The following is a 14676-nucleotide window of genomic DNA, read 5'->3' on the forward strand; positions in this document are numbered from 1 at the left end:
TGATTACGTGCTAGTAGTTAACCAGTTTTTGGGGACATACAGAGCCAAGGAAGAGAGGATGACCCTTTACCTGGACCATATGAGGGAGCTGGCAAAAGAGTTCGAAAATTTTTCTATTGGGCAGCGACCACGGCTGGAAAACAGGCACGCAGATGCCTTGGCATATCTTTCTTCAGCATTTGAAACTGATACCACTCGATTCGTTATAGTGGATTTCCAAGAGTTACCTATCATCTCCGACAGCCACTTTATTCTGACTCTCAAACATGCTAGTGGGGGCGAGGGGCAGCTACATCAGCACAAGGAGATACCGAGAACATCGACAACAATATGGATGTTGACAGTACAGTGATAAATGATTCAGGCAATCATGCTGAATATAATATTACATGAACATGAGAAATACAGTCAGCACCCCATAGACTCTTATGAAGTTGAGATTTAAAAAAAAATAATTGAGGAAGCTAACCTAATTGATCTGGGATTTATAGCGCATTTGGATGGCACATCAGAAATAACTTTTCGACTCCTAGAAGGCGAAAAGTCAAAAGTCAGTTTGGCTGTCAAATTTCAAAACGAATTTTAGAAGTCGAAAAGTTAACTTTTTGTGAAGCAAAATAGTTTTGCTTCTGACTTCGACTTCTGGAGAAGCAGAAGTCAGAAGAATATTTTTATCCAAACGCGCTATTACTGAATGTTCTTTCACCTGGACTAACAGAAGAATGGGTAATCATCTCACTGAGCAAATACTTGATATGGGTTTACCTACTAACCCTGGCTAGATATCTTCCCTAGCACTACTATCTCAAACCTTCATGCCATTGGGTCTGATTACAATCCAATCCTTCTCAATACCAAGCCCAACTAGAACTCTGGTCAACTCCCCTTCAAATCTTTGGCCCATGGTTTGATCAACAAGACTGTAAAGACATTATTGCTGAATGCTGGAATAAGAGACACTCTAGATCTTCTTCCTTCACCATAGCAAGGAAACTGAAATAAGTCAAAGTGAGAGTCAATATTTGGAACAAAGTTGTTTATGGCAACATAAAATCCAACCTGGAGGAGAGCCTACAACATCTTTAATGGATCACTAAGAACCAATTTGATATAAATAGGGGCAAAAACATAAGAGAAGCTAAGAACAAAGTGGGGCATTGACAGGACATCCAAAAAAGTTTCTGGTGGACGATATGGAATGAGCGCAACAACAGGTTATTTAAAAACCGAAGCGAAGCATTAGTAAACTAATTTTTTCTGTCAAATGTCTGTTGTTTAATTGGAGCATCCACTCTAAGCTTTTTGGGGGAGTCACTCTGGGTATATTAATATGTAATTAGGAAGCTGTTATACACAGCTAACTTATGATTTTTTTTTTCCAATTTTTCTGTATCTTCTAATATTCATCGTTTTGATGATTGTTAATTTTTAATCAAATTTTCCCTTTCTCTTTCAAAAAAAAAAAAAGTTTCTGGAAAACTAAAAGTAGGGATCATTTCATCAAGCTAGGGGATTAAATACCAAATTCTTTCATGACTTAGCCAAGAAAAAAATAAGAAGAAACTAAACTGATTCAATAACTAATGGGGATGGCAAGTGGATCCATAACATTAGAGACATTTCTGATTGTATCACCTCTCACTTTGAAAACATGGTCACTGTTGATACCATCTCCATAAATCATAACCTCGTCAATCTTATACTCAAAACCATTACCAACTCTGGAAATTTACACCTGTTATTGGTCCTTGATGCTACGGAAATCAAGAATATACCCTTTTCAGCATGGCTGGTAAAAAAAAACCCTGGTCCTAATGGATTTACACCAAATTTCTTTCAGGCCAACTGAGAGGTAGTTGGTAACAATATTGTTACTATGGTACATAACTTCTTCAACTTCGGCTTCATTGTAAAGGAAATGAACTCCATCTTCATAACCCTTATACCAAAAATTGAAAACACAACCTCACCCTCTCACTTTAGACCCATCTTCTTATGTAACACTACTTATAAGATCATCTCCAAACTCCTTTCCCTAAGTCTCAAACCTCTCTTACCTAATATGATTTCCCCTTTTCAATCTGCTTTCATTCAAGGTAGAAAAATTTCTGATAATATAGTTATTTCCCATGAGCTCATTCATCATATCAACACCAAAAATGCTAAGAAAGGCCGAGAATTATAATCTTATCCATGGAACCAAAATCTGCTCCTGCCATCAGCCATCTTCTCTTTGTTGATGACTGTATGATCTTCTGCAAGGCCAACATGGATGAATGGAAAAATTTGGTTGAAGTGTTCCGGGTTTTCAGCCTCTCCTCTGGTCAGATGATAAATTTTTCTAAATCAGGTTTATTTTTCAGTAAGAACTCCTTCAGATACTGCTGACAGCGTCCGTAAATATATGGTTGTCCAAAAGATAGATATAAAAGATAGATACCTAGGTTCTCCTTTATTCACTAAAAAGAGAAAAGTGCAAGCTTTTAAAACTTGTATTGACAAATTAAAATTTGGATTGGCTGGTTGGAAATCTATTATATCTACAGTTAGGAAAGTGATTGTTACCTCTACTTCTAGCATATATCAGATGAATTGTTTCAAGCTTCCAAAATCTACTTGCAAGGAGTTAAACTCTATCCAAAGGGATTTATTCTGGAACAAAGATCATGACAAGCCAAAAGGTCTGTATTATATTGCCTGGGATGTTGTCAACAAACCTAAAGAGTTGGGTGGCCTGGGATTCAATAATATGGAATTCTTCAATAATGCTATGATCATAAAAATTGCCTAAAGACTTATAATTGAACCTCACTCTCTTTGGTCTTGTTCTATGAGGGCTTCCCATTTCTACTCACGAAGTAATAAAAATGAACATAAAGCCAAATCCTACTGATTCATGTATTTGGAAAAGCATCCTTGAAGGTATTGTTAATATTCAAAAATACTACATCTGGAGGGTTGGTAATGAAACTCAAATCCATATTTGGGAAGATAGATGGATTCATGGGCAAGAAGATACCCTAACAAAACCACCACAATGCCCTTTGATCTTATAAATGTTAATCAACCTCTCCAGCTATTCATCTTTACGTTTGGAAATGTGTTCATGGTATACTTCTCGCTAATGCCAAAATTGCCAGCATTCTGCATTACATTGATCCTATATGCAAGATTTGCAAGTGCGCTCGGGAGGATACTGAGAAAGCGGGGGTCTAACAACCACACCCAATATTTCGCTTAGCAATCTGTATGGACTAACTCCAATATACTTTCAAGAGAATCAACAAGACGGTCAGACTCAATCTTAAAAACAGTATACCAAAGAGTTATATCTCAATTTCTCAATTCAATCCGCAATCAAACCATAGGAATTTGCGATCCCGATTGAATATAAGAAATAACTTGGATGGTATCGAAAACTAATATCCAAGTGTCAATCAATTTAATCAATAACCAAAGGTTGGATTCATAATTGATTGAACTTACACACAATCTGTGATATTTCTATTATATAACAAAATATAATGCGGAAAAGAAATAACACATACACCAGAAACTTTGTTAACGAGGAAACCTCAAATGCCGAAAAACCCTGGGACCTAGTCTAGATTTGAACACCACACTGTATTAAGACGCTACAGACACTAGCCTACTCCAAGTTAACTTCAGACTGGAATGTAACTGAGTACAAACCAATCTCACACTGATCAAGGTACGGTTGCGCTCCTTACGTCTCTGAATCCCAGCAGGATTCTACGCACTTGATTCCCTTAGCTGATCTCACCCACAACTAAGAGTTGTTACGACCCAAAGTCGAAGACTTGATAAACAAATCTGTCTCGCATAGAAAAGTCTATTTAATAGATAAATCTGTCTCCCACAGATAAACCTATGAGTATTGTTCTATCTTTTGATAAATCAAGGTGAACAAGAACCAATTGATATACCATACTTATATTCCCGAAGAACATCCTAGAAATATCAATTACCTCACAATGATCTTAATCGTACGGTAGCGAATCAAGATATTACGGAATCACAAACGATGAGATGAAGATGTTTGTGATTACTTTTTATCTTGCCTATCGGAGATTAAATCTCGAGCCAATCTTAGAGAAGATAGTACTCAATCACGATAGAAAAAAAAAGATCAGAACACTGAACTACAAAGATAATAGTTGGGTCTGGCTTCACAATCCCAATGAAGTCTTCAAGTCATTAACCTACAGGGTTTCGTGAAAAATATAAGGTTAAAGGAGAATCAACCCTATTCGCAACTAGTATCACACAGGAGGTGTGGGGATTAGGTTTCCCAGTTGCTAGAGTTCTCCTTTATATAGTCCTCAAATCAGGGTTTGCAATCAATGTTACCTTGGTAACAAAGCATTCAATATTCACCGATAGATGAAAACCTGATTAGATTCAAGCTAATATATTTCAACGGTTATATCGAACTTAGCTGGTTCACACAAATGAAATGTACCTTCATCTAGATATGAGTGTACACCTTGTTGGCTCAACAATATTTAACCGAAGTTAGCCATATGAACACTTTCATATCAACCATATTCATCTTAACCATAACTAGTTCAAATGACTCAAATGAAACTAGTTCTAGAGTTGTTCAATTGTTTATATTCTCATAGAAGTACACAAGACACAATTGAAGAAAAATCGATTTTGATTCACTCGAATCAAGTAATGAACCACGGTTTGCAAAAGATTGCATTCCTTGTATAAATGCACTAGTTCATGAACAAACCGACTTTAGAACATTATCCACTCAGGTATGCAAACGGGTAGTTAGTGGCCGGATTAAGTTTGGGTTCGCTAGTATGCGAACGGTTAGGCGTACCTCCAAACTCAATAGAAATTCCCGGACCTGAACCTTAGGCCAGTATGCGTACCGTTATGCGAACAAGATTCCCGAACTTTCTCAAACCAACCAGTGTGCATACGGGTATGCATACTATGGTTCTCGGACATGGATTACATATATGCAAGTACACATACTGTGCTTAAATCCAATTATTCTAAACTCTCATTTCAACTGTTGAAACATTCTCGGAAGACGGGAATAGCTGTCTCACACAAACTATTAGCTTCAAAGAAATTTTCATGTGATCGAATGATCAATACGAAACATTCCAAGTCACATGATCATCTTTTGACTTTCGTCAAGAATATAAGATGAACTTGGTTTAAGCGAAAGCTTACCAACACATATTTCGAGAAATATGTAAGCGAGTTAAACTCAGCCTGAAATATCAAATGTGCATAATTTAAGTCTATATATCTATACGAATTTTGTCTCAAATAGGAGATAGAGTAGTTAAACTTTTGAGTGATAGATAAGTTAAAGTCTCCATATACATTTTGTTGATGAAGTTCCACAAGTGAAAAGGCGAGGGGTGTACCTCCAGCCAAAACTTTTCCTACCTATAAGTTCTTTCTACGAAAGTGATGTCGAGACAATGCAACTAATCGGTTCACACTTCGTGTGATCGTCTATGGAATGAGTCGAGACAATGCAACTAATCGGTTCACACTTCGTGTGATCGTCTATGGGTACGAGATCGAGACAATACAACAACGAAGTATGTTTACTTGATACAAAGGTTCAGACTTAACCAAACACAATAGGATTGCTTATCAAGTAAATAGGAATTAACGTTTGTGTAATTTACTTTAATTATAATAAAACAATTATAATGCGAAATATAAAAGTAAATGACACAACAGGATTTTTTTAACTTGGAAACGCAAATGCAGAAAAATCTCGGGACCTAGTCCAGAATTGAATACTCTCAGGATTAAGCCGCTACACAAAATTACACTAACTTCGTATAGTTGAGACTAAGTAACTAACCCTATAGTTCACCTAGTTCCTTCTGTATTCCCACGCCTCCAACTTATAAATAAGTCACGTACTTGGAACAATTCCTTTGGTTCGTATTCCAAACAGTAAAGGAACAAAAAATATGTTTGGTATCAACTCTATTCAACCAAGTGATATGAGTCGGACAAAGGCTCTTCCGTTTATCTCAACATAAACTCCTTCATCAGGTCCTTAGATCTATCTTATATTCAATCACCCAAAGGTAATCGTTTAAGATTAATCCAACAACACCTTTAATCCGAAGAATCGTGTTGATGCCGATCTACTCAATTAATCAATCCAATCTACCACAAGGATAAACCGATTATTAATTGGATCCCCTTTTATCGAAACAAGTATTGTGCACACCAAAGATTATAAAACCCAAGTCAGATCTGCAATATCATCTTTGTCTTCAAATCTTTTTAAATCTTTAATAAAAACCTTCACACAATCACTTGAATCTCTTGTGATCAATCATGCACAGAACGGAGTCTGTTAACAAAGGATTTTCACAAGATCGTCTTTAGAACAAACAACAGTCTAAAGATCCCTGTCGAAACTCTGAACTAGTTTGAGTGAATCTTATATCAGAAGAGAAGATTCTCAAGAATAAACAAACTAGGTGCAATCAGATTTCTACCACCGTTAGTCAATCAAATCAATCGAAAACAAAAGATAAACCGCAATTATCTAGTTTCCCACCAACAGTACACGCTAGAGATTCTCAATTCCAAAGAAGACTTTAAACTGAGCGGCCGTAATAGATTTCGCCTAATTAGGTTACTCTCCTCTCCGAATAGGCGGCTACACCAGTAACAACAACAAAAGAGTAAATCTGTTGTTACGAAGGGTTAGTTTGCTAAAAAGGCAAACTTCGAGTATTTATAGACAAGGAAGTTTGGACACCAAGGAATTTCCAATACCGAAAATATTCTCAAGATATTCATAAAAGCACAGATTCGGTTTTCATAATTCCTGGAAATGCTCCGTCCAAAAATAACGATCGAAATCTCTCGGAAAATCTAATTAGTAGATGCACATTACTAATTCTGTAATTTCCCTACAAAATGAATTAATAACCTTAATTAAAAGATTCTTAACTTACTTATGTTTCGATCCTGGAATTCTCTTCCCTTAGCCGTTAAGGAATATCTTTGAACAATTAAAGAAATAAACATTCACAACATGTGTTCAAAGTTTGTCGACATCTTTACTTTATAAGTTCTCTTTCACACTTACAACTTTGAAACCGATTTTCCACACTTCCAAACAAGTTTAGAATTGGTTCATCTGACTTTCAAGAACTATGTGATTGATCAAACCAACATTCAATCACAATCATGGGTTTACGGTTCTACCAAAACAAGTTTCGGTTCTACCTCCATCTGAGTACTGTGCATAGTCACACTAGCTTTCCAAAAATTCGGTTGACTAGGTACTAGGATCGGTTCCCCACATATATATGGTATCTAACTTATATGTGTTGCACATGTCCATAGGATCGGTTCCCCTTTCTTCTATAAACCTTGCTGCACCACATACAAGGATCGGTTCCCTTTGATGTACTTCACCCCTTACAAGTATTGGTTCCCCTTTCCTTTTAATTGGTCAAACATACAAAATCCTATCATACCACAGGTGATTACTTAAAATAGGAATTACTAATAAAAGTTATACCAATACATAAGTTAGGCCTTTGTGAATAGTTCTACCAAGAACACAACAAGTTGTGAGCGGTTATACTCTATCACACATATTGGTTGTTCATAAGATATGCAATGAATAACAAAACCAATAACACCTGGAAATTTCCTTTTCGGTCCACAAACAAGTTTATGAACTTACTTCCTTAGAACTCATGTAAACATTGTTCCCTAGGATGAAATCCTCACCTCATACCCATACATAATCACAATAGCATTCAAATGATTATGGAGATGTCTTATCTACAAAGTTTAATGGTTAAGCAATAAACCTCGTATTGCTTTCCTTAATACTATGTCTATCAAGAGTTAAAATATGCTTCGCAGTTATGTTTTCAATATGCACAACTTGAAAGATACATTAGGGAATGAAACAATTCAAGTCAAATATTACTAACCTCAAGTGGAAGGATGATTATTTTCGATGTAGCTCCTTGCTTCTTCACATCTTCAAGCCTTCCCAATACTTGTAATGTCTCATATCCTAATACTTTCAAGCTAACCTATACGAAGTTGACTCTGGTACATAATCAAGCGACTCTTAACATGAGTTTTGATTCACTAAAATATGACAACCAAACTTGACATACCAACGCTTAGTGGGTTCAACCGAGCAATGCTCTAACAACAAGATCCCCTTAGTAGTTCTTCGTCTTCAATAGATGAATGTCGTGAAGTCTAAGCTCAACCACACTTTTTATCCTAATCCGAGACTTAGCTATAAGTAGAATAGAAATCAAGACTTATAGTTTTGGCAACTAAACTTAACAAATAAGCTTGAGATAACAACGCTTGCGAGTTCGACCGAGAAGTGCTCTAACAGATACTACTCATGTTCTGATGTCTTGTCCTGTTGTCTCTGCGGTTGGATTAAACTATTTGGTATTCAACATCAAATGTTTGGAAACTCCTAATCCTTTCATGATTGGCTTAGTCAATGGTTCACTCCAAACAATCACCTTGCAAGCTGGAATGCCACCTTTGCTACTATCTGCTGGTTTATCTGGAAAGCAAGATGCGACTTCATTTTCAGGAATATACCTCCTAAAACAGATTATACTACCAAAAACATCACTCAGCACCTCTGCTCCTTTAATAGAGTAGTTCACAATCCAGGGAACATTCTAAACAACCCCTTATATTAAAGAAACTATGACGCCAATACTGACATACTCTTAAGAAATCACAAAGAAAAGTTTGGAATCAATATTAGAATAAGCACTGTGGAAGTTCTTTATCATAATGCTAATGGTTATGTCTTTATATATACTAACTTTGCTCTAATTGTCATGTCTTTCTCAAGGAACTGCATGGGAGCAAGGAACTACAAGGACATCATCCTTGGAATCAACAGAGCAACAAGAGGAGATAAATTATCCTTGGATTGGGGGAAGGAGTTGTGTAAATCCAACATATATAGACTTTGTAGCACAATATGATGTAACACTTCAAGCAACCAAAAAAGGATACCACAGAGAAGTTCAAGGCAGATATCACCTAGGATTCCACCAGATGCAAGGAGAAAATTTTGAAGCTGTTGATTTTGTCATAGGAAATTTAACCAAAATGGAACATTAGAAAAACTTATTGACAATTCAATTAACTAAATTTTCTCTTCTGTCTAATTATGGAAAACTTAAACTGGAGAGGGCCAAACCTCTAGCAACTCCTCACTACTCTTCAGTCACTTGAAATTTTGGATATTATTGACAATACCACTGTTATGTATCACAATGAGGTTTTTCGGCTTGGTGCTAATTCTAGCCCACAAGAACACCAACCTGTAACTTTGAGTTAGCTGTTGTTTTGACAACTTCTCTGCTTTCCTATAAAAAAATTAAGAAAAATGTGGAGTAGTATTTATAGATTTATTGTTGTCTATCGCATCTATTATTTAGGGAATTCAAGTCATTTTTGTTAGGTTTTTTTCTCTATTAATAATAATAATTATATATAAAAAATTTTATTGGATCATCCACGCATCCAGTTGGATGATATATCAGGAACAGATGTCAAACCTGGCATCCGTCATGTATTGGACTGGATGAGGATGTGACTAAATTCGGTTCAATCCGATCCATGCTCACCCCTAGACCCATGTTTAAGATTCCTAGCACCATCCCTTCAATATCGTGAATGCTGAGTGGAGAGCCGAGAAGGAGCTGCAAAACTGGTACTAGGGGTGAGCATGGGCCGGTATGAACCGATTTTTACCTCATCCGCATCCAATCCAATTCACTACGGAGTTCAAATTTGGCATCCGCATCCAATCCAACATCCAACAGATTTGTATCTAATGGAGGCACGGATGAACGGATTGGGTGCGGATAATCCAATGGATTTGTGTAAGTTAAAATTTATAATGAAAAAATAAATCGTATATAAATGACTTCTTATAGAACTTACACATTTATACATGTGTATAAATATAGAAGTTCCATGGGCAACACTCCAAGCAAACACCCTAAAAATTCCCAAACTATATATTTTCTAGAAGTGAAAAATACTATAACCCCCTTACTATATGGGTTCAATATAGAGAAGCCCCACTGTTTGTACCCTTATTATTGTACACCAAAATTGGACTAACTTAGGACTAAAAAGTTCCTCATAATAAACTAAGTATGGTTCATTGGGCCAAATATGCTCCTCTTATAACCCAAATGTGGATAACTAGGCCTCACAAATGCACCACACATAGAAGCCTATTCACATGGGACCTTGTCAAGCAAAGTGGAGAACCCAAATCACCATTTCCTCGTCAGCAAGGTGGAAAACCATGATGTGCCACGTCAGTACTTCCACGTCAGCAAAGTGGGCGAACCATGTTGTGCCACATCAGCACTGCCACGTCAGCAAGATGGACGATCCAGAATGCGCCGCGTCAGAAGGTTAGACGAGCCTGGGTGCGCCACCCCAGCGTCGATTGAACAACCATATACTGACGCGTCATCAAAAAATCACGGTTAGCAGCTGACTAGGCGATGACGTCGCCAGGTGTTGATTCTGTAGCATATTCCGTTACCGTTATTGACGGCGTAAGCATATTCACGGAATATTCCTTTACTGTTTTAACGCCGTTGGCATATTCCTCACGCTGTTAGCATCTTCCGTCATGATGTCAGCATGACGTCATCACCAGCAGAGTCCGGCGTCTTCATCTTCTTCGGCGATGTCGACAACAGCAGGTCGCCGGAATCTTCATCTTCTCCGGCAACGTTACGGAACAGCAGCAGCAGTTGCCGGTAGCAAGAGCCGGCGGCCATATCCGGCGGTGTTCTGTGGAGACAGTGTTCAACAGCGGCGGTGGCCTGCGGCGACGGTACCGTCCGACCAGTTCTTCCTGATTCAGTGTAGCTCGTGCAACTTAATATGGTAGTTGCATATTCGGTGTAGCACGATACAACTTAATATGATAGTTCTGTATTCGGTATAGCAAGACGAAGTTTAACTCCGTAGCCCTTGGATAATTCCTCCCCATGCTGATTAGCCTTGCGGATTTCTCAACCCCACTGTGGGCTTATGTAAACTTCTTCTTGGGCTTGTGCAAACTTCCCTCTTGGGTTTGGGATTTTGTACTCATTTATTTGAGCAACCCCTTGCATCATTTTGGTTAAATCCATGAGGAAGATTCTGGAAGCATGCAGGACCAGTCAATGTAAGTTATGATAGGGAGGCATGCAAGTCCAGTTACCACAGGGAGGCATGCAAGGGCCAGTCAATGAAATTCATGACTGGAGGAATGCAAGGGCCAGTTATTCCAGAGCCATGCAGTCATGCAGAATATCAATGCAGGGAGGCATGCAAGGGAATTAAGACGAATTATGTTCATTTCAAAATTGGGATTGAGGGCCTAATTCGGACCATATAAATACATGGATCAATAACCCAAAAAGGTATGCAATCTTACACACAAAATTATCTGTGAAAAATCCTAATCTGACTTTAGCATCGGAGGGTTTTTTGCAAGTACCCCCTCCCATTACTCAATTAAATTAAAGAATAAACAGCAGATCAATCTTCAGCAAAATCATCATCAACATCGTGTTTGGGGTTGAAGTAATTTTACCATACAAACATTGGCTCCGACCAAGGTTTTCGACAAAAGATAATCGTGTTTTACCAAATCGAGTTATGGCAGTAATCAGACAGACTGCACGGAGGAACGATTCTGACAGCGATTCCAAACAACACAGGAGAGACGAAGCTGAAAGGCATGAAATTGAGGTTCAATCATCCCCAGCAGTACCCATTTGAAACAGGCAGGTTCGAGATCATGCTCACAACAGATCCCTGGATCATGGATGAGATCGAGATCGTTTCCGTGACAGAACTCCAGATCTGAATTGGAGAAGGGAAAACAACCAGTGATCGGTGACGAAGGAATGGATGTTGATGGGGAAAATCCACAAGTTCGAAGAAACAGAGGTCCTGTGTTCGGTAGCCCGTCTAGGAGGAATGTCAATCAACAAGACCTGCGAGATGGGCGCACCGCGACTCCTAGTACAGATGAAGAACTGTTGCACAATCAGCTGATCGAGTTGGAGAAGGGGAACGATCTCCTGAAATTGGAACGTGAGAACCAGTCTCGACCTAGGACTGGTAATCTGAACAAGCAGAGAGGTCGTTATGCATGGCAGCGGCTTGAAAGTTGAATTAGCCCACAAGCTGCAGAGAAAAACAGAGAGGTAATCGATCTTGATCGACCACAGAAAAATCTGTTGGTCACTAGAGACTTACCTAAACGAAGTCGTGTACAACCTCGGAGAGCAGGGACCCGACCAGCCGTAACTCAGCAGAGTGCGGCCCGAACTACCAACCATTCAAAACGTCTCAGGAATTACGAAGATGAGGTTCGAGATCGACATGATGAGAGAGAATTTTCGCACGGTTACTATGATCGTTCGGAGCAAGGCAGAGCTAGAAAAGAGCCTACTGGACCCAAAAGGAAAAGAATGAGATCTAAAGATCATATTCCAGAAGGCCGAGATTATGAGCAGGAAGACAGTTCCTCATATGGCGACGTGAGCGCAATAACAGAAGCTCTCCTTTGCAAGATAATCGAGAAAGTAATGTCGAAAAAGTAGTCCAGAGAAGAAAAGATAGAACGATCGCATCGGTCTGCATGAGCCCCTTTCAAGCTGAATATCATAGAATTCCGGCCGCTAAGGAATTTTCTAGTTCCAAACCTGCCAGAATTCAATGAGATAACAGATGATCCAGATCAGCATGTTTTACACTAAGAAACTGCCATGACTCTGTAGCAGCACAGTGATGAGTTGATGTGCAAAATATTTCCACAGTCACTGGATGGAGGAGCAATAAAGTGGTTCAATAAACTCCCTGCACATTCGATCGGTAGTTACCATGAATTGGTTGAAGAATTCTGCTCCCACTACAAGTACAACAGACGCGATCGGAAGGGATGCCACGATTTTTTCCTTCTAGGAATTCGGAAGGAGGAAAGCATCTGGCAGTTTACTCAACGCTTCAAGCAAGAGTTAGCAGATGTAGATAGTGCCAACGATCAAATCGTCATCGAAGCTTACAAGGAGGCATACCAGTACGATCAAAGAGGTGTGTATGGTTCCTTGGTCAAGAGACCACCAAATACTCTAGAGGGACTGTATGATCGAGCGGAAGAATATACTCGAGTGGAGGATGATTCCAAAGCTCGATAGACGAGACATGTTAACAGATCATCCAATCATCCAAATGATGAGAGGAAAGACAAGTCGAAGAACCGTTCGAGCGGCCATCACAATGATCAAGGTGAAGAGCGAGGGAAAATCCAAGGTGAACGAATGGAAACTGGATTCCAGAAATATCATGATATGAAGCTGACACCATTGAACATACAGCTTACAGAGTTGTATGAGAAAATCATCAAGGATTTGAGCCCCCCTCGTCCTTTGCCAACCGATACACGTGATAAACGTGATAAGAACAAATACTGCAAGTTCCATAAAGACCATGGTGACAAGAATGAGAATTGCCGCGCTTTACAGATCGAGGTCCAGCGGATGATAGATGCTGGAAAGCTACAAAAGTACGTGAATAAGGATTTTGGAAAAGGCCCTGGACAGTTTGGCACAACACATGTGATTAACGCCCATGTGATTAACGTCAGTCACGCCAGGATCCATTCAATGACCATGCGGGCATCGAAAGATGAGAGCGGTAGAAAGCTCAGGCATTTAAAAGAATGGTACTTAACAAATCATATCGATTTTGTCAATGGAAATGGAGAAGAAATTCGGGAGCTCGGGTGCACAAAGATCAAGTTCTCTGAAGCAGACATGATAGGTGAATATGCTCCACACAATGATGTTGTCTTTATAATTGCTTGGATTGGCATGTTTCGTGTACACCGGATTCTAGTGGATACAGGGAGCTCAGTGAACGTGCTGTTTTCAGGAGCTTATTCCTCTATGAATCTACCACACAACTTGATCGAGGAGGATGAAAATCCAATTATCAGTTTCAGTGGTGAAGTTACAAAGGAGATTGGAAAAGTGAAGATACCTATAACAGTGGCTGACAAGTCTGTTCTAGGAAATTTCTTACTGCTTGACTGTAGAGCTCCCTACAATGCGATCGTAGGACGAGACTGGCTGCATGAGATCGGTGCAGTCACATCCTCATATCCTCAATGTTTAAATTTTATTTCCCCTGAAGGGGTCGTAAAAGTTAGGAGTGACCAGATGGTCGCTCACAAGTGTCACGAGAGTGCTATGGACGAGTACAAAAAGCCAGAAGTTAGCGGGAACCAAATCATGCGAGTCGAGCAGAAATAGCAATTACAGAACCCTCTCCCTCCAGAATCATATGTGGGAGAGGACACAGCTGAACCCCCAACAGTTGAGAAACTGATCGAGGTCCATATTGGAGATGAGGAGCACAAAACAACGTTCGTAGGGGCAGATCTGCCTGCACATGAACGTGATGGTTTGGTTACATTGCTAAGGGAAAACGCCGATGTTTTCACATAGATTTTTGATGAGATGCCTGGGATAGATCCGATTGTAGCCTGCCACAAGATGAATATCGATGAGAAGTTCCATCCAGTTCGTCAGAAAATCAGGAACATGG

General features: G+C 39.1%; 1 protein-coding gene across 1 annotated transcript; it reads left to right on the plus strand.

Annotated features, from left to right (window-relative positions):
* Positions 1–13388: 13388 nt before the first annotated feature.
* On the plus strand, positions 13389–14381 carry LOC113306195. Its single transcript, XM_026555161.1, has one exon. The coding sequence runs from the start codon at positions 13389–13391 to the stop codon at positions 14379–14381; it is 993 nt and encodes a 330-aa protein (XP_026410946.1).
* Positions 14382–14676: the final 295 nt, after the last annotated feature.

Source organism: Papaver somniferum, chromosome 8 (assembly GCF_003573695.1).
Source record: "Papaver somniferum cultivar HN1 chromosome 8, ASM357369v1, whole genome shotgun sequence".
Lineage (NCBI taxonomy): Eukaryota > Viridiplantae > Streptophyta > Magnoliopsida > Ranunculales > Papaveraceae > Papaver > Papaver somniferum.

Bases quoted from the DNA above. Each gene is read 5' to 3' on its own strand.
- LOC113306195 (XM_026555161.1), top strand. From the start codon at position 13,389: ATGGAAACTGGATTCCAGAAATATCATGATATGAAGCTGACACCATTG.